The sequence below is a fragment of the Mesoplodon mirus genome (genome assembly GCF_964341445.2).
Source record: "Mesoplodon mirus genome assembly, chromosome: 19".
Classification (NCBI taxonomy): Eukaryota; Metazoa; Chordata; class Mammalia; order Artiodactyla; family Ziphiidae; genus Mesoplodon; species Mesoplodon mirus.
Window position 1 is genome coordinate 65,225,850 of NC_138995.1, and position 18,148 is coordinate 65,243,997.

The following is an 18,148-nucleotide window of genomic DNA, read 5'->3' on the forward strand; positions in this document are numbered from 1 at the left end:
AAGTCCTGTAGGGCATTTTTGACTGAAGGCTTTCCGCAGTGGTTGCCCGAGTAGAACTTCTCTCTGGTGTTGAACTTGCTGCTGCAGACTTCAGAGGTGGGAGATATGACTGATGCCTTTCCACACGCCTTACACACACGGGATTTTGCCCCATCGTGAATTCCTCAGTGGTAAAGAAGGGTTGCTTCTCCCCGAAGGCCTTTCTGTAAGCCGTGCATGCATAGGGCGAGTTTTCAGCGTCCGTTCTCATGAGGTTCTGCAAAAGGGATTGTTGAGGTCCCAGCTGCTGGAGACAGGTACGCACTGAGCAGTGCAGCACAGGCTCTGGGACATCCACACCTCTGCACACGTCCAACCACTGATCTTCCCGACACCTCCTCCTCCTGCCGAGTCTCCTGGCCCCTGGTCCCCAGCTGCTCAACGTCAAAAGCGACGAATCCACGGCGGCTGCAGGCACCGACCGGCTTTTGCATTGACCCCGGGAAGGGGGAGGGGACGCCCCCGCGCGGTGCGGCCCACTACGGCCAGGGACTCCGGGGCTCGAGGAGGCAGGACTTTCGCCGCGGTCACAGTGCGCACAGGGCGTGGTGGGACCAACCCGACTCTCGTGCGGTCCCTGCGGGCTCAGGGAGCCTCCTGGACGTCAACCCCTGCCCGACTACCAGCTGTTTCTGCCCAAATAACGGTCTGCCCAAATAAGCGGGGGAAGTCCCGCCCATCCACCCTCCCAGAAACGCCCATCTCCTGGGCTCTCATTGGCCAGCGCCGGGACGTAGGCGCAGTGTCTTCTGGGTAACGTAGTTTCCGCCGCAGGGCTCGCGCGCCGGCTAGGCTGAGTTCTGTGGAGGTTTCAGCGGTAGGGAGAGGCCTTTCCTTAGGCGCTCTGTCCCAACTGTGGGACGGGCTGCCTCGCACGGAGGTGTCCGGCGGGGCTGCACACCCCCCTCTATCCCCCTGGGCCTTGTGGGCATTTTACACAGGAGGGGTCGGGGACTGAGGCCCGGACTGCCACGGTCAGCCCGCGGCCACCCATCCCTCGGCAGGGGTCTCCGCCTTTCTTTCTGTGTCCGACGGCGGCGGTGATGATGGACCTGGCGCAGGTGAGTGGAGGGTGCCCCGTGGCCTTCCCTCACAAGCTCGGACTCCATTCAGCGGATGTCGGTCCCCTGAGACTCCTCCTCCTTCCCCGTCACCTCCTTGCCCTAGTTTCTCGGGCTTTGGGGGAGTCGCATCTGGCCCAGAATCCTGAATCCAGTCGGGGGTTACGCAGAAAGGTTCCCATTTCTGGCAGTCAACGGGATATGACATGGAAAGTGTTAAAGACACAGAAACGAGCATGTGCAAATACTTGGCAATGAAGCTGAGCTGGGACTGTTCCCGGAACCGTAGATCTCACTTACGTCTGGTGAGGCCAGTGAGCAGGGGGCAGGAGCCAGGCGTGGAATGAGTCCAGGCTTCTGTCCTGAGGGCGCTGGGAGCAGTGGGTTTAGAGCAGCGGGAGGTGATGTGACTCAGGTGTTAGCAGGCTCCCTCTGGCGGGGGAGGGGAGAACAGACTGTGCCTGAAGAACGCCCACGAGGAGGCCACTGGGGATGGGCGGCTGCGCCAAGGTGGTGGCCGTGGAGGGGACAGAGGTGCTTAGACTCTGGATCTGTTATTTCAGTAGGACCAGCGCAGTGTCCTGATGCGCGGCAGAGAGAGACAGTGAGCCCTCACGGACGAGCCTAGGCGTTTGAACTCGGTGGCTTGACGGATGGAAGGTTCATCATCTGAGATGAGGAAGTTGGTGGGTGGAGCAGTTTCCAGGGAGAAGATCTGCAGCATGGCTTTGGAGACATTAAGCATGATAAATCCAGGTACTCCCGAATAGAGGCACTGGGTAGGCACCTGGACATGTAGCCGTGGAATTCTGCAGGGTCCTGGCTGGGAACATCCAAAGGGTGGGGCTGGAGAGTGGACTAGGATCAGTGTGTGATGGATGAAGGAGGGTGATGAATGCCACGACAGGGTGGAGGAGGGGAGGCTGGGACCTGAGGATGTCCTGCATAGGCAGTGTGAAGGTGGTGGTAGGCGTCACTAAGGCTGTCCTGAAGGCTGGGCCTATGTCAGGAGGAGAATGCAGAGGGGGAGTGACAGGGGGCCAAGGCTGCTGCGGGGCAAGTGGACCTTGCATGCAGCCTGTGGCATGGTGGTGGTGGAGATAGGGGGTCTGTGGGGTCTGGGGTTGGGCCGATCCGCCCTTCTGTGGGCTTGCCAGGTTTTTATATGTGCCGTCTTTGGGGCCTGGGACTTTTCATGCAGGGCTTCAGATTCAGCGGCAGGTGGGGTCACCTGGCAGACAGGCAGGGACTAAGGCCTGGGGGCTGTGCCTCAGGAGGTGAGGGGACAGCCTGTACAAGGGCAGAGGTGAAGGAAGGCGGGGGTCTCAGAGATCCAGTTGTAGTTCTGGGTGGCTGAGTGTTTACTAGAAACAGGGCCAGTTGGGGAGGTCTTCGATGCAGGGCTGGAGGATGCCTGTGGCAGTGGGCCCTGGGAGGTGTGGGAAGCACTGGGCAGGATAGGATCGTGGTTGCCATGCCTAGCACTCTCTGGACACCACATGGAGAGTGGCATGTGGGGAGGCCAGGGAGTTGCCAAGGGGGTGAACTGGTGAGGTTGTGCTGGGAGGTGTGGAGTTATGAGCGTGCCAAGTACAGAGAGTTTATATGCCTGGCGGGCAGGAGGGCAAACCAAGGGGCCCTGGGAGCAGGCACTTGGCCCCAAGGGAGAATGGTGATCTTAGGTTTGGTTGCATCTGAGAGGTGTGATTGGGGGACACAGAGGGAATTGGCTGGAAGCAGAAAGGGTGAGGCCTGTGTGCCTGGACCAGAGCATAGATGGCACCCATCTGGTCATCTGCCTGTTGTTGCTGTGGGCCGGATGCAGAGCCAAATAGTAACATGAGGAGAGAGGCACCAATGACACTGAGACCTTGGTATCCCCTGTGAGGTAAGGTTCTGGGGAAGAAGGTGGTATCAGGATGTGTGTGTGGGGGGTGCTGGTGGTTTGGGCCTCGAGAAGTAGGATGTCAGCGGAAGATATGACGGGACCCTTCCAGGTCAAGGGCCTGGATGTGACCATCTCTCCATATTTTGGTTGGTATTTCTGCCCACTCATGGACCCCAGGGATCAGCTGAGCCCATCATTTTAGGGTCTGGTGACGTTTGAGGATGTGGCTGTGCAACTAAGACCCGGTGCAGCCAAATAAATGAATATTAAAAAAAATAAGTAAAGGGTCTCCCTGGTGGCACAGTGGTTGGAAGTCCGCCTGCCGATACAGGGGACATGGGTTCGTGCCCCGGTCCGGGAGGATCCCGCATGCCGCGGAGCGGCTGGGCTCGTGAGCTATGGCTGCTGAGCCTGCGCGTCCGGAGCCTGTGCTCCGCAACGGGAGAGGCCACAGCAGTGAGAGGCCCGCGTACCGCAAAAAAAAAAAAAAAAAAAAAAAAAAAAGTAAAGGGGCATCCCTGGTGGTTGTGGTTAAGAACCCGCCTGCCAATGCAGGGGACACGGGTTTGAGCCCTGGTCTGGGAAGATCCCACATGCTGCGGAGCAACTAAGCCCGTGCGCCACAACTACTGAGCCTGCGAGCCACAACTAGTGAGCCCACGTGCCACAACTACCGAAGCCCATATGCCACACTACTGAAGCCCACGCACCACAAAGAGTACAAAGAGTAGCCCCCACTCACTGCAACTAGAGAAAACCCGCGTGCAGCAGTGAAGACCCAATGCAGCCAAAAATTAAATGAATAAACAAATAAATTTATTAAAAAATAAGTAAATAAAACAGGAAGCCTGTTGGCTGACTTGGTAGATGGTTCAAAGTAGTAGATTCAAATGTGGTATAGGTTGCCTCCAAAATCCAAAAGGGCCTACCAACAGTTGTGCCTCTTTTTTGGTGATAGATGGTGTGAGATGCAGCAATCAACTTGGGCTGTTGAACTCGTAGGAGCTTCACTCAGGTGGCAGGCCCCTGACTTTTTGTAGGTTTCGTTTCCCACCCTCTTGTCTGCATATGTCTTACTAAGCTATCTAAAGTAATTGCTCATTAGAGTCACTCAGCATAATGTCATCAGTAAAGTGGACCAATGTGAGGTTTATGTAATGCCAAGATGAGCAAGATCTCTGTGGACTATACCATGGCAGAGAACTGTGAACTACACCAGGGGCTTGGAGTAATGAGGACAGGGGCTGGGTGCTAGAGAGGCTGTGAGAGCCCCTGGAGATGTTGCAGAGGCTGCAGCAGGATGCCAGCGGAGCACACAGCAGGCGGGAAGCAGAACCCTGTTCATCCTGCAATTTATTTCCAGTGCCCTCTACTGATAAAACTTAACATCATGCAAGCTGGCAAAAGGAAAATATTTCAGAAGTCCAGGTCCATTTTCACAAAGCAGGCAAATGGGTGTTTGGAGCTGAGAGATAGTAAAGTGATGGCCAGCCCAGAGCTTACGCAGAGCTGTCCAGCACTGACCTTCTCTACACATGACATGAGTCATGCACATATCCTTCTGTGTCACACTTGAATACCAGCCACTCTGTTGCAGTTGTTTTTTCATGTCACCAGACACCCTCCTCTTCACAATACTCCCTATCTTTGTTTCCTCATCTGTGTTGAGGTCTTTCACATTCTATCGTCTGGCTGGGCCCTGGCCCTATCCAGACCCTTCCCCCGAGGACCCTTCAGCAATCCCATAGACTCCTTCCTGAGTGTGCTGACAGGCACTGGTGATGAAGGGGCCACCCCCTCCAATGCAACACTCTGTTAGCTGACATTTCTGTGCTTTCAGGTCGTGTGTGTGGAGTGGAAGATGAGGAGGACTCCCTTGAGCAGGTGAAGAGCTGCAGGGCCCACCCATAAGCACAGCCCTCCACGTGTGGAGAGTGTGGCACAGATTTCGAGGCCACTTTGGACCGTATCCCACAATGGGCTATTCCCAGTATGGGGAAGCCACAGAGGAGCATGGAGAGAGCTTCCTTCCCTCACAGCTCCAGTCTCAGGCAGCAGCCAGGAGTCCACACGGGACAGAAGCCCTGCAAATGCAGCAAGTGTGAGAAATCTTTTCCTAAAGAGCTCTGCCCTTGTCAACTGCCTAAGAACTCGCAGTGAATTGAGTTCCCATAGGCACCCAACAGGTGCAAATGCCTTCGAGGAGAAATCAACTCTTATAACTCAGAGAAAAATTCACACTGTAGAAACATCCTTCATCTGTAAGGAGTGTGGGAATGCCTTCAGTCATCCAAGCAAATGGAGCACACATCAGGAAGTTCATAGTGAAACAAGACGTTACAAGTGCAGTGAACATGGGAAAACATTCAGCCACAAATCTACACTTGTTCAGCACCAGAGAATTCATGCAGGGGAAAGGCCTTATGAGTGCAGTGAATGTGGGAAAGACTTCAGCTTTCCATCTACCCTTATTCAGCACCAGAAAGTTCACACTGGGGAAAGGCCTTATAAGTGCACTGAATGTGGGAAGTTCTTTAGCCAAAACTCCAACCTCATTCAGCACCAGCGAGCTCACACTGGAGCAAGGCCTTATGAACGCACTGAATGTGGGCAACCCTACAGCACGATCTCTTCACTCAGTTGGCACCAGAAGGTTCCTGTGAGAGAAAGGCCATAAGATTGCCACCAATGTGGGAAAGTCTACGTTGAAATATCCACGTGTATTTGGTAGCAGAAAGTTCTCAGTACAGAAAGGCCTCATATGTGCAGCATGTGTCTGAGAGCTTTTAGCTGCATCTCCCAACTTAACACCAGAAATTGTAGGAAAGCCTTCAGATATAGTTCCATCCTCATTCCACACCAGAAAATTCACAACCCAAGAAAGGACTTATGAGTACAGTGGATGTGGAAGACCTTTCCACCAAAGCACCAAACTTGTTCTACATGCAAGTTTTCACACCACAGAAAATCCTCTTTAGTGCAGCCAGTGTGGGAGAGCCTCCAGTTGCAGCTCCACCCTTATTCAACATCAGAAAGTTTATGATGGAGAAAGGCCTTAGGAGTACAATGACAGTGGGAGAGCCTTTAGCCATGTCAGTCACCTTGTTCAGCCTCACAGCAGAGAAGGTTGAGGGTGTAGACTTTTCGAGGGAGCCAACTTCTGTTCAACTTTGTGCTATTACTGTATTTTCTATTGTTATTAACAAATTACCACAATTACCAAAACACCCATTTGTTAACTCAGTTCTGAGGTCAGAATTCTGGCACAATGTGGCTAAGTTCTTTGCTCCTGCTGAGATGAAGGTGCTGGCTAGACTGAGTTCTCCTCTGGAGGTTCTGGGGAAAAAAATACACTTTCAAGCTCATTCTTGTTGGCAGAATTCACTTCCTTGCTGTCGGACTGTAGTCTCTGTTTCCTTGCTGGTTGTTAGCTGAGGAACACTTTCAGCTCCTATATGCCACCTACTTTCCCTGACATGTGGGACCCTCCATCTTCAAGCCAGTAAGAGTGGATCAAATCCCTTCCACACTTAGAATCTCTGACTCCCTCGCCTGCTGACAACTGGAGAAAATTCTCTGCTTTTAAAGGGCCCATGTGATTAGATCAGGCCCACCTGGATAATCTCTCTTTCTGAATGTCATCTGTGCCACATAACAACCTAATTATGGTAGTAAAATCCGTCATATTCAATTTCATGGATTAGAATGGAAGAATCTTGGGAACCATCTTAGAATTCTGACTACTATGCTCTTATGTTCTAACAGTCCTATCCCACTGAGGAGATTCCCTGTGAGTACTGGGTACGTGGACATTTTTCCAGAGCTACATTGCACTTTCTGACCATCCCTGGGCCAGGGCCTGTGGTAGAAGTCATATACCCTCTACCAGCTGCCACAGTGAGCATCAGTCACCCAGCATGCCCAAGGAAGGAAGACCTCAGTGCTCTCCTTTCCTAGAGGGAATCTTTTTTTTTGGCGGGGGGGAGTGGGACTGCACCACGTGGCATACAGGATCTTAGTTCCCCAACCAGGGATCAGACCCATGCCTCCTGCAGTGGAAGTGCAGAGTCCTAACCACTGGACCGCCAGGGAAGTCCCCCTGGAGTGAATCATGAGTGGTGTGAGCCCTTTAGTGGGCTTCTTGGCCTCCTCACTGATAGTTTAGGCACAGACATGACCCACCCTTGTCCAAGAAGATCTGAGCTGGGGTCTGCTCTGGGTTTAGAGAAGGTCTCTCTTCTTCATGGTTGTTTTTCACCCCACACATGATGCCCGTATGAGATCTGTCTGGCCTTGAATTCTTCCAACCCAGGAACTGTCTGCCTCATGCTCCCCTGGATTGTGTGATGACAAATGGTTTAAACCACCTTTAATCCTGAGGTTTCTGTTCATTGTGTGGAATGGACTGAGAACAGAGTTGGGCAGTGCTGGCCTGAAGGGGAGTGAGGGCCTTTTATGGGAAATCTTGACATCGCTTCAGAGGGGACAGCATGATGGTAGTGAGCAGGTCTAAGTTCAGGTTTGGTCTCATTTGTCTTGCTGCCCAAGATCTCCTTAGAAAGAATGAAGAGCTCTGTGGGCCAGATCTTGTGGCCAGAATGTCAAGGCTACATGTTGGACCCAGAGCTCAAAAAAGATCATAGAGTTAAATGTGTACAACTATACAACTTCTAGAAGATAACATGGGAAAAAAATCTAGGTGACTTTGAGTTTGGCATTGAGATGACTTTTGGATACAACACAAAAAGCATGATCCATGAAGAAAAAAATTCAGTTGGACTTATCTAAAATTAAAAGTTCTGCTCTGTGAAAGATACCATGAAAGAGAATGAAAAGACAAGCCATAGACTAGGGGAAAATATTTGCAAAACATAAATCTGATAAAGGACTTTTATCCAAAATGCACCAAAAAAACCCCACAAAAAACCAAAGCCTCTTAAAACTCAAGAATACGAAGTCAATTTTTTAAAGGATAATGCGGACTTCCTTGGCGGTCCAGTGGTTAAGATTCTGCACTTCCACTGCAGGGGGCATGGGTTCGATCCCTGGTAGGGGAACTAAGATCCCGCATGCCACGTAGCATGGCCAAAAAAAAAAAGCAAAAGATCTGAACAGACACTTCACCAAAGAAGATACACAGATGGCAGAGATAAGCAGATGAAAATACTCTCAACATCATATGTCTTTAAGGAATTGCAAATTTAAACAGTATCACTACATACCTATTAGAATGGCTAAAATCCAAAATACTGACAACAGGAGGAACCAGAACTCTCACTCACTGCTGGTAAGAATGCAAAATGATATAACCACTTAGGAAGACAATTGGCAGTTTCATACAAACTTAAATACAGTCCTATCATATGATCCATCAATCACACTCCTAGGTATTTATATAAATGTGTTGAAAACATGTCCATTCAGACACTAGAACAGGAATGTTTATAGCAGGTTTATTCATAATTGCTTAGAACTGGAATCAAACTGAGATGCCTTTCGATAGATAAATGAATAAAGAAACTGGTACATTCATACAATGGAATATTATTTAGCAATAAAAAGAACTGAGCTATCTAGCCACAAAAAGGCATGGAGGAATCTAAATGTGTATTCCTAAGTCAAAAAGTCAGTCTGAAAAAGGTACATACTGTATGATTCCAACTTTATGACTTTCTGGGAAAGGCCAGACTATAGAGACAGTAAAATAGTGGTTGCCAGGGGCTCAGGGGGAGGGAGGGGTAAATAGATGGAGCAGAGAGGATTTTTCATGCAGCAAAACTATTCTGTATGATACTGTAATGATTGACATGTGTATGAAAGACAGCGTAAATTCATATTTCTTATTTTAAAAGCAACTGTATAAAACCAGTATAATTGTACTGTTTGGCCTATAACAAATATATTTGCCAATAACAGCATAATGGAGGTGGGTGGGACAAAGCTGTATTGGGCTAAGGAGATAACTCCAGAGAGTGACTCGAATCTAATTAATGGGTGTATTTATTTTTCCAACCTCATCAAACTTTGCACTTGAAATGAGTGCATTTCAGTTGCACCTCTCTACGGCCGGGGTCACCTCGGCTCGGTCACCGCGGGTACAGGGCGTGGTGGGACCTCCCCGACTCTCGCGCCTCGCCCACTCCGCTGGCCGCGGGCCCGGGGGGCCTCCTGGACGCCATCCCCGCTGCCGCAGCCCTTTCTCTCCGCCCCGGCGCGGGTCCAAAGGGACTAAAGCCGACACTGAAGTCTCTGCCCCGCCCACGAGGCTCTCCCGGAAACGCCCTTCTCCTGGGCTGTCATTGGCTACGTCGGTACGGACGCAGTCTGCGACGTCACGTATGGGAAATGCATTTCGCGCCCGCCCCGAACGAGGTCGCGGGTGACGCGGGCGCAGACTTAACGGAGGCGCACGGGCGGGGCGGGGCGGGACTTCCGGCGTTGCCCTGTGGTACCCATTTTGCCGCCGCTGGTGGTCGGTGCGAGCACTTTTGAGGGCAGCGCTCGCACCGCAGGGACCACCCCGGCTGAGAGAAGCGCAGGGACCCTCGCCACGCCTTTGCTTGCGCCGTGACCCCCGGGCATGACTCGCTTTTCCTGAGACTCGCTGTCGTACCCTGAGAACGTCCCGAGGCTGCTCCCAGTCCTCGGGCACATTTTCCTCGGTCGGCCGGAAGCTCCAGCGCGCTGGGCGGGGTGGCGGGTGCGGATCTCAGCTGCGTCCGCTGAAACTCTCCGCCCACACGTTCCAATGGCAGAGGAGGCGCAGGTGAGTGGGAGGTGCGCCCCAGGCTCTCACCACCCGGATCCCCACCCAGCGGGTCCGGACTCTGAATGAGCCCGTGACAGGTGAGGAAGGCTATGACAGGTGAAGGGACAGTGTATGCAGAGATAGAGAAGAGGAGGGTCGGGGGTCTCGGAGCTCCGTGTGTGGATCCCGGCGGCTGAGGGTTGAAGGATGAGGAGGTCCTCTGTGCAGAGCTGGGGGTTGTCCTCGGCTGTGGGCCATTGGAGGTGTGGGGTGGACGAGGCAGGATGGGATTGAAGATTCTCTCTGTGGTAGCGCACTGGAGACACACACCACTGTGCACCGTGGAACGCGGGAGTTGCCAGTGGGGTGGACTGGCGAGGCTGTGGTGAGGGTGTGGAGTTGTTCCATGCTGCGGTACAGTTGTGTGTCTGGCATGCAGGAGGACAGACTGGAGGGCCCTTGGATGATGTGCTCAGGCCTAAGAGAGAGAGGAGAACATAGGTATTTTTCCGTATGAAAGGTGATCTCTGGGACACGGAGGGAACTGGCTGGCAGGAAATAGGGTGGGGCCTGAGTGCTTGGCGGGGTACATAGATGGCATCTCTCTGGTCACCAGCCTGATGTTATGGGCTGGATGCAGAATTTAGTAGCAGCATGAAGAGAGAGGCATCAATGGTACTGGGGCCCCTGGGAATCCTTTGAGATAGGGGTGTTAGGAGGAGGGAGGTATAGTTTGTGAGGGGTGTGGGCTCAAAGGGAAAGATGATGTCAGTGAGAGATGTGGCCGGACCCTGAGACACAGGTCAAGGGCATGGATGTGTCTCTCTGTTCATATTTTGGTTGGCTTTCTGCCCACTATTGACCCTAAGGCTCAGTTGAATTCATCATTACAGGCCCCGGTGACCTTTGAGGATGTGGCTGTGTATTTCTCCCGAGAGGAGTGGGGGCTCCTCAATTTGACCCAGAGGAGCCTGTACCGTGATGTTATGCTGGAGAACTTCGCACTCATTGGCTCGCTGGGTAAGTCTCTCACACTTTCCCTCAGCAAACTGACCACCTCTGCCTTTAATCCATGGGAAGTTCTGTGTATCTTAAAGCCCACAGAGGCTGTGTGCTCTTCCCCTGCCTCTCTCTGAGCAGCCCTGTTGGCAGCCGCAACACCTGTTCCCCTACAGGCTCCTGGAGTAGGGCTTGGGGTTCAGATGGCTACAGTTTGCCTAACAAATCCTATCCAGCTCTTCCTCTTTCTGGCCGCGTGACTTTGCTGAAGTTGTGGGCCCTCTCTGCTCTGGTGTTTGCCTTCTTCCAACAAAAGAAGTTTTATAGGGGCCTCCCTGGGCCAGGCGTGAGCCATGAATTTAAATCAGTAGATCAATTTGGGCAGGATTGCCGTCTTTTTTTTTTTTTTTTTTTTTGTTGCGCTGAGTGGCTTGTGGGATCTTAGTTACCCGACCAGGGGTTGAACCTGCGCCCTCGGCAGTGAAAGCGTGGAGTCCTAACCACTGGACCACCAGGGAATTCCCAGGATTGTCACCTTAATGTATTTCAATCCATGAACATGGATGTCTTTCTATTTATTTAGCTCTGTATTTTTTTGAAGTGTTGTCAGTGTACAAAGCTAAATTTATTTCTAAATATTTTATTCATTTTGATGCTCTTTTAAGTGGAATTACTTTCTTAATTTCATTTTATTTATTTATTTTTTTAATTTTTATTTATTTATTTTTTTGCGGTATGCAGGCCTCTCACTGTTGTGGCCTCTCCCGTTGCGGAGCACAGGCTCCAGACATGCAGGCTCAGCAGCCATGGCTCATGAGCCCAGCCGCTCTGCGGCATGTGGGATCTTCCCGGACCGGGGCACGAACCCGTGTCCTCTGCATCGGCAGGCGGACTCTCAACCACTGCGCCACCAGGGAAGCCTCTTAATTTCATTTTAGATTGTACATTGCTAGTGTATAGAAATATAATTGATTTTTATATACTGATCTTGTATCCTGCAACCTTGCTAAACTCATTGATTAGTTCTAATGGTTATTCTTTTTGGTGGATTCCTTGGTATTTTCTCTCTATATAATGTCATGTCATCTGTGAGTAGAGATATTTTTACTTCTTCCTTTGCTTAACTGACTTGGTCGGCTAGAACCTCAGTACTTTATTGAATATAAGTTGTAAGGGTAGACATCCTTGTCTTGTTCCAGATCTTATGGGAAAAGCGTTCAGTCTTTCACTAATAAGTATGATGTTAGCTGTAGGTTTGTTGCATATGCCCTTTTCAGGTGAGGAAGTTCCCTTCTCTTGTTTGTTGAGGGCATTTGTAGAGAAAAGTCATTAGATTTTGTGCAGTGCTTTTCCATGTCTATTGAAATGACCATGTGATTTTTGTCCTTTATTCTGTTAATGTGGTATATTACAGTAATTGATTTTCTATAGTCATAGAGTTCTCAATGGTGTAGTTTTCTTTTCTGGTTATGTCTTTATTTGGATTGAGTATGAGGATAATTTTGGCTTCAGAGGATGAGTTGGGAAATGTTCCCTTCTCTTCTTTTTCTGGAACAGTTTGTGAAATATTGGTGTTAATTCTTTTCTTAAAAAAATATATTTATTTATTTTGGGGTGCGTCGGGTCTTAGTTGTGGCACGTGGAATCTTTCGTTGTGGCATGTGAGCTGCTCTCTAGTTGTGGCACATGGGCTCAGTAGTTGCAGCATGTGGGCTCTGTAGTTGTGGCTCCTGGGCTTAGATGCCCTGCATGTGGCATCTTAGTTCCCCATCGAGGGATCCAACCCGAGTCCCCTGCATTGGAAGGCGGATTCTTAACCACTGGACCACCAGGCAGTCCCCTGATGTTAATTCTTATTCCTGTGTTATTATTAATCTGTGAAGCCATCTCAGCCTAGGTTTTTTTTTTTTTTTCCTATGAGGGAATTTTTTATTTATTTTATTTTTTTAAATTTTTGGTGTGTTGGGTCTTCATTTCTGTGGGAGGGCTTTCTCTAGTTGTGGCAAGCAGGGGCCACTCTTCATAGCAGTGCGGGGGCCTCTCACTGTCGTGGCCTCTCTTGTTGCGGAGCACAGGCTCCAGACGCGCAGGCTCAGTAGTTGTGGCTCACGGGCCCAGTTGCTCTGCGGCATGTGGGATCTTCCCGGACCGGGGCACGAACCCGTGTCCCCTGCATCGGCAGGCAGATTCTCAACCACTGCGCCACCAGGGAAGCCCTTTTTTTTTTTTTAAGGTCTATTCAGCTGTTCTGTTTCTTCTTCAATCGGTTTATCTCTGCTCTTTTTTATTGCCTGCCTTCTAGTTTTGGGTTGCTTTTTGTTGTTGTTGTTTCTTGAAGTACAAAGTTAGGACATTGGTTGAAGATTCTTTTTAAAAAAATTTAAATTTATTTTTAATTGAAGTGTAGTTGATTTACAATGTTTCAGGGGTACAACAAAGTGATTCAGTTACACATATAGAGATCTTTTTTTTAATATGTGTGTTGTGCCATAAGAAATATATACTTTGTCTTTGTTCCCAGTTCCTTGGCATGCAGCTCCTAAAACCTTTGGAATCTCTGGAGTGATAAGAGAGTCTTTTGTATGCTAATGGGTTGACGGTGGCTGGGGACCCCTAGATGGTTTCAGGATGGGGGATGGTCACCAGCAAGACCAAGGCATGATTGTAAGGTTGGATGTTCAGCTACTCCCAACCCCTCCTCTCCACCTCCCTACCCTGACCTTTGGGGAAGGGAGAGGGGCTGGAGATTGGGCCAGTCATCAATGGCCAGTGATTTAATCAATCATGCCTATGTGATAAAACATCCATGAAAACTCCTAAATGACCAGTTTGGAGAGTTTCTGGGTTAGTGGACACAGCGAGATGCTGGGAGAATGGTGCCATCAAGGGCATGGATACTTCTTACCCCCTATGTCCTCAATCCACACCCGTGGCATACCTTGACCTTTTCATCTCTTCCATTGGGCTGTTCCTGAGTTGTATCCTTTAAAATAAATTGGTAATAGTAAGCAAACTCTTTTCCCGAGTTCTCTGATCTGTTCTAACAAATCGTTGAACCTGAGGAGGAATCAATAATTGTGAGAATCCCAGATTTATAGTCAGTTGGTCAGAAAGTACAGGAGGCCTGGGACTTTCCGTTGATGTCTGAAGTGGGGGCAGTCTATGGGACTGCGTCCATAACCTGTGGGATCTGATGTTAATTCCAGGTAGTTGGTGTCAGAATTGAATTGAATCCTTGAACACCCAGTTGGTGTCAGAGAGCTGGAGAAATGGTGTGGAAAAGCCCCCATGTGTATGGTGTCAGAAGTGTTGTGAATAAGACAGCTCAGAGATGTTTCTGTAATTTTCCCTCTAAGCAATACTTTTCCCAATAACTTTTGGTATGTTGTGTTCTCTTTTTCTTTCATCTCAAAATGTTTTGTAACTTTCCTTGTGGTTATTTAGGAGTACTTAATTTAAATTCCATAAATTTGTGAGTTTCCCAGACTCACTGACATAGAGAATAGACTTGTGGTTGCCAAGGGAAAGCGGGGGGCAGGGGAGGGATGGATTGGGAGTTTGTGACTAGCAGATGCAAACCATTATATATAGAATGGATAAACAACAAGGTCCTATTGTATAGCACAGGGGAACTGTATTCAATATCCTGTAATAAACCATAATGGGAATGAATTTTTAAAAACTTATGAGTTTCCCAAATTTCCTTCTGTTGTTGATTTATGTTTTAATTCATTTGTAGTTAGAGAACATTCTTTGTATGATTTCAATCGTCTGAAGTCTACTGAGTCTTGTTTTATATCCTAGCAAATGGTCTATTCTGGAGAATGTTCCATGTGCATGTGAGAATGGAGGAGAATATGTATTCTGCTGTTGTTAGGTGACATGTTCTATAGATGTCTTGGAGGTCTAGTTGATTTTTAGTGTTATTCATGTGTTATATCCTTGTTCATTTTCTGCCTAGTGGTTCTATCCATATATGAAAGTTAGAAATTGAAGTCTCTAAATATTATTGTTTGTCTGTTTCTTTCTTTAGTTATGTCAGTTTTGCTTCACAGGAGGCTCTTTTTAAAAAAATTGTGGTAAAGCAAATAAACCAGACATCTACCTTCTTAACAAATTTTTAAATGTACAGAAGAGGTTCCAACAAGGATCTACTGTATAGCACAGGGAATTATATTCAGTATCTTGTAATGATCTATAATGGAAAAGAATATATATGTATATTTATATAACTGAATCACTTTGCTGTACACCGGAAACTAATACAACATTGTAAATCAACTATATTTCAACTTAAAAAATAAATTTTAAAAAATGAACATTACAATTGCTTCTCTGACAATTTTTTTAAAAAATGTACAGAAGAGGTTCATGTTCTAATACTTGGTTTCCTTCCTGGTTGCCATGGTGACATAAGCATCCTGTGGTACGTGTAGGGACAGCCTTGATTTGGGCTGGCATCTTATTACCTTTCTACCTCCTAGGCTTTGCACCTTTGAGGTCCCTATGAAGGGTGAGGTGGCCCAAATGAAGGGTGAGGAAGAGCCCTGGGTGCCCAACGTGGTGGATATGACTGTGGTCAGCAGAGCAGAGGCCAGGATGGGTCCTGGTCTTGGTGAATGGGGCTAGGGGGTGCCTTGGTTTCAGTGATGGGTATCTGAGTACACTGGCATTTTGGTGCTGGGGCCAGTGACCACAGCTTATTCCCACCTTTCCTCTCCCCTCTTGTGGACTCACTGTGTGGTCTTGCTATTTCTACCATGGCTCTGGATGACCCACCTCTCTGGCCTCTGTGTCTTGTCATTTCCTCTCCTCTGTGCCAGTGCAGAGCTGTCAACTGTGACCTCCTGTGTGTGTGATTTGAGATGCGTACATATCCTTCAGTAATACTTGAGCACCAGCTACTGTGTCACAGTCATGTTTTCGTTGGAGTAGACACAGCCTCTTCACAGTGCTTGCTGTCCCCAGCAGCTAAGGCCCTGCCAATACCCTTTGCACAGGAGTGACTTGGAGGCCCTGAATCCCTTCCCTGCACTGCTCCCATCTTTGTGTTCTGGTCCCTGTTGAGGTCTCCCCTATTCTGGGCTCTGGCAGAGCCCTGTTCCACTGGGCCAGCCCTTCCTCGTCCAGACCTTTCCTTGCAACCTCCTGGCAATTCTGTGGACTCCTTTATGGGTGTGTCCGACATGCACTGGTGATGGTCCGTCTAAGCCAGCTCTCAGTGACTGACTCTTCTGTCTCAGGTTTTCTGTGTAGACTGCGGGATGAGGAAGCCCCTCCTGAGCAGGTGAAGAGCCACAGAGTCCACCTGTCAGAGAATCCCTTTCTGTGCGGGGTGTCTGGGAAGGACATCCCTGCCACCTTAGGCGTCCTCCAGCCCCAGGCCACCCACAGAGAGGGGACACCACACAGAAGCACCGAGCGCAAGGCCTTCCCACCCAGCTCCACTCTCCAGCAACAGCAGGGAGCCCCCGACACACAGAAGCCCTTCAGGTGCAGCGACTGCGGGCAAGCCTTCCTGAAGGCCTTCGCACTCCTCGACCACCTGATCACTCACGCCAAAGAGAGACCCTTGAGGTGCCCAGCAGGTGGAAATGCCCCCACGGAGAGCTCAACCCTGGTTCATCACCGAAAAACTCACACTGGAGAAACATCCCATGTGTGTAGTGAGTGTGGGAAGGCCTTCAGTTACCCATCTAAACTGAGGAAGCATGAGAAGGTTCATACTGGCATAAAACCTTTCAAGTGTGGTGAGTGCGGGAAAACCTTCAGCCGCAAAGATGCACTTGTTCTGCACCAGAGAGTTCACACTGGAGAGAGGCCTTACCAGTGCAGCGAGTGTGGGAAGTCCTTCAGCGTTCTGTCTACCCTCATTCGGCACCGGAAGGTTCACACTGGAGAGAGGCCCTACGCGTGCAGGGGATGTGGGAAGTTCTTCAGATGCAACCACAGCCTCATTCTTCACCAGAGGGTTCACACTGGAGAGAGGCCTTACCAGTGCAGCGAGTGTGGGAAGTCCTTCAGCGTTCTGTCTACCCTCATTCGGCACCGGAAGGTTCACACTGGAGAGAGGCCCTACGCGTGCAGGGGATGTGGGAAGACTTACGTGACCCGATCTGGGCTGTATCAGCACTGGAAACTCCACACTGGAGAACGTCCCTACGAGTGCAGCCTGTGTGGGAGAACCGTCACTACCAGGCCCTACCGGAATCGGCACCAGCTGTTCCACACTGAAGAGAGGGCTTATGAATGTACAGAATGTGGGAAAGCCTTTAAACACAGTTCTACCCTCCTGCAGCACAGGAAAGTCCACACCGAAGAAAGGCCATAGGAGGACGGGGGTGCAGGAGAACCGTTAGCCATGGCTGGCACCTGGGTCAACATGAAAGGTCTCACTCCAGAAAGGAGGTTGAGGAGAGTAGCCATTTGAAAGCTAAACACGTCACACCCCAGCACCCACGCTGGGCTGGTGCCAGGTACGTGGGAAGCATTCAGGAGCTGTGTTGCACTCTCACCTGCCCAGGCTGTTGGCAGTGTTGAGTCACTGCCAGTTTCTGTGACAGAAGCCATCCCACTTCTACCACCTGGCAGGTCCCCGTGGTGTGCATCAGCCACTGTGTGTGCTCAGGGAAGCTGACCTGTGTGTTCCCCACTTGATAAAGGAGAGAATCATGAGTGGTGGAGCCCATAATGGGTCTTATTCTCTCCCCCTCCAACTGGTTTAGGTGTGCACATGACCTAGTTCTGGCCAAGAGTAGCTGAGCAGTGTCTGCTGGGGCCTTCCAGGGAAGGTTAACCATTTTCATGGACACTGTTGACACTCCATTTGGTCCCTGTCGTGCATTTATCCAACCCTGGAACTGGCTCACACTGCTCTGGAATGTCTGGTAATAAAGGCCTTTTTGTTTAAACCACCCTTAATCTTTGGGATCTGTGTGTGGAAGGAGTGAGAACAAAATTGGGCTCACGGATAGAGGGAACGGTTTCTGTGGGGGTCCCTGACTTTTGTCTACCTCAGTGGGGACAGCAGGATGGCAGAGGACAGCTCCAGTCAAGGTTGGCCTAATTTGCACTGGTGCCTGAGACCTCCAGGGAAATATTGAAGGACTTTGTGGATAAATCTTCAGCCTGGATGACAGGTTTACTTGAGGATTCAGAGGTCACCTGAAGAATGGAGCTGTTCCGCGTGTCTAAGGTCACTGTCAGCAAATAATCTACAGGTTTCCTGGATTCTCAGAGCCTTTCCGGGCATGTTCACCTCATGGCCATCACCCTGGGCCTTAAAGAAGATTCTGTAGTCCTAGGATGTGGCTTCTGTGACCCAGCTGGCGTTCCTGATGTCTCTGCACACCATGGCTTCGGCTGTTCTTGCTGCCGCTGTCCCAGGGCTCCAGGGAAAGAAGTGGTTGAATC

The 18,148-nt window shown here is 49.8% G+C and overlaps 1 protein-coding gene across 5 annotated transcripts; it reads left to right on the forward strand.

The window, feature by feature from the left end:
* The first annotated feature begins 737 nt into the window (after nt 1-737).
* Nucleotides 738-18,092, forward strand: ZNF584 (zinc finger protein 584). 5 transcript variants are annotated; one of them, XM_082606617.1, is made up of 5 exons: nt 738-1,100; nt 1,664-1,856; nt 4,829-9,754; nt 10,630-10,756; nt 15,979-18,092. In XM_082606617.1, exons 3-5 carry the CDS (start codon nt 9,737-9,739, stop codon nt 17,064-17,066), a joined length of 1,233 nt encoding a protein of 410 aa, XP_082462743.1. In that variant the 5' UTR covers nt 738-1,100; nt 1,664-1,856; nt 4,829-9,736; the 3' UTR covers nt 17,067-18,092. The 5 variants fall into 5 exon arrangements, with proteins under 5 accessions (XP_082462743.1, XP_082462744.1, XP_082462746.1 ...); XM_082606618.1 differs by having other exon boundaries at nt 1,667-1,856; XM_082606619.1 differs by lacking the exon at nt 1,664-1,856 and having other exon boundaries at nt 739-1,100; nt 15,979-16,706; nt 16,791-18,092.
* The last annotated feature ends 56 nt before the right edge of the window (nt 18,093-18,148 follow it).

Bases quoted from the DNA above. Each gene is read 5' to 3' on its own strand.
- ZNF584 (XM_082606617.1), top strand. The intron at 10,757-15,978 runs GTAAGTCTCTCA...CTTCTGTCTCAG, and splicing joins CGCACTCATTGGCTCGCTGG to GTTTTCTGTGTAGACTGCGG.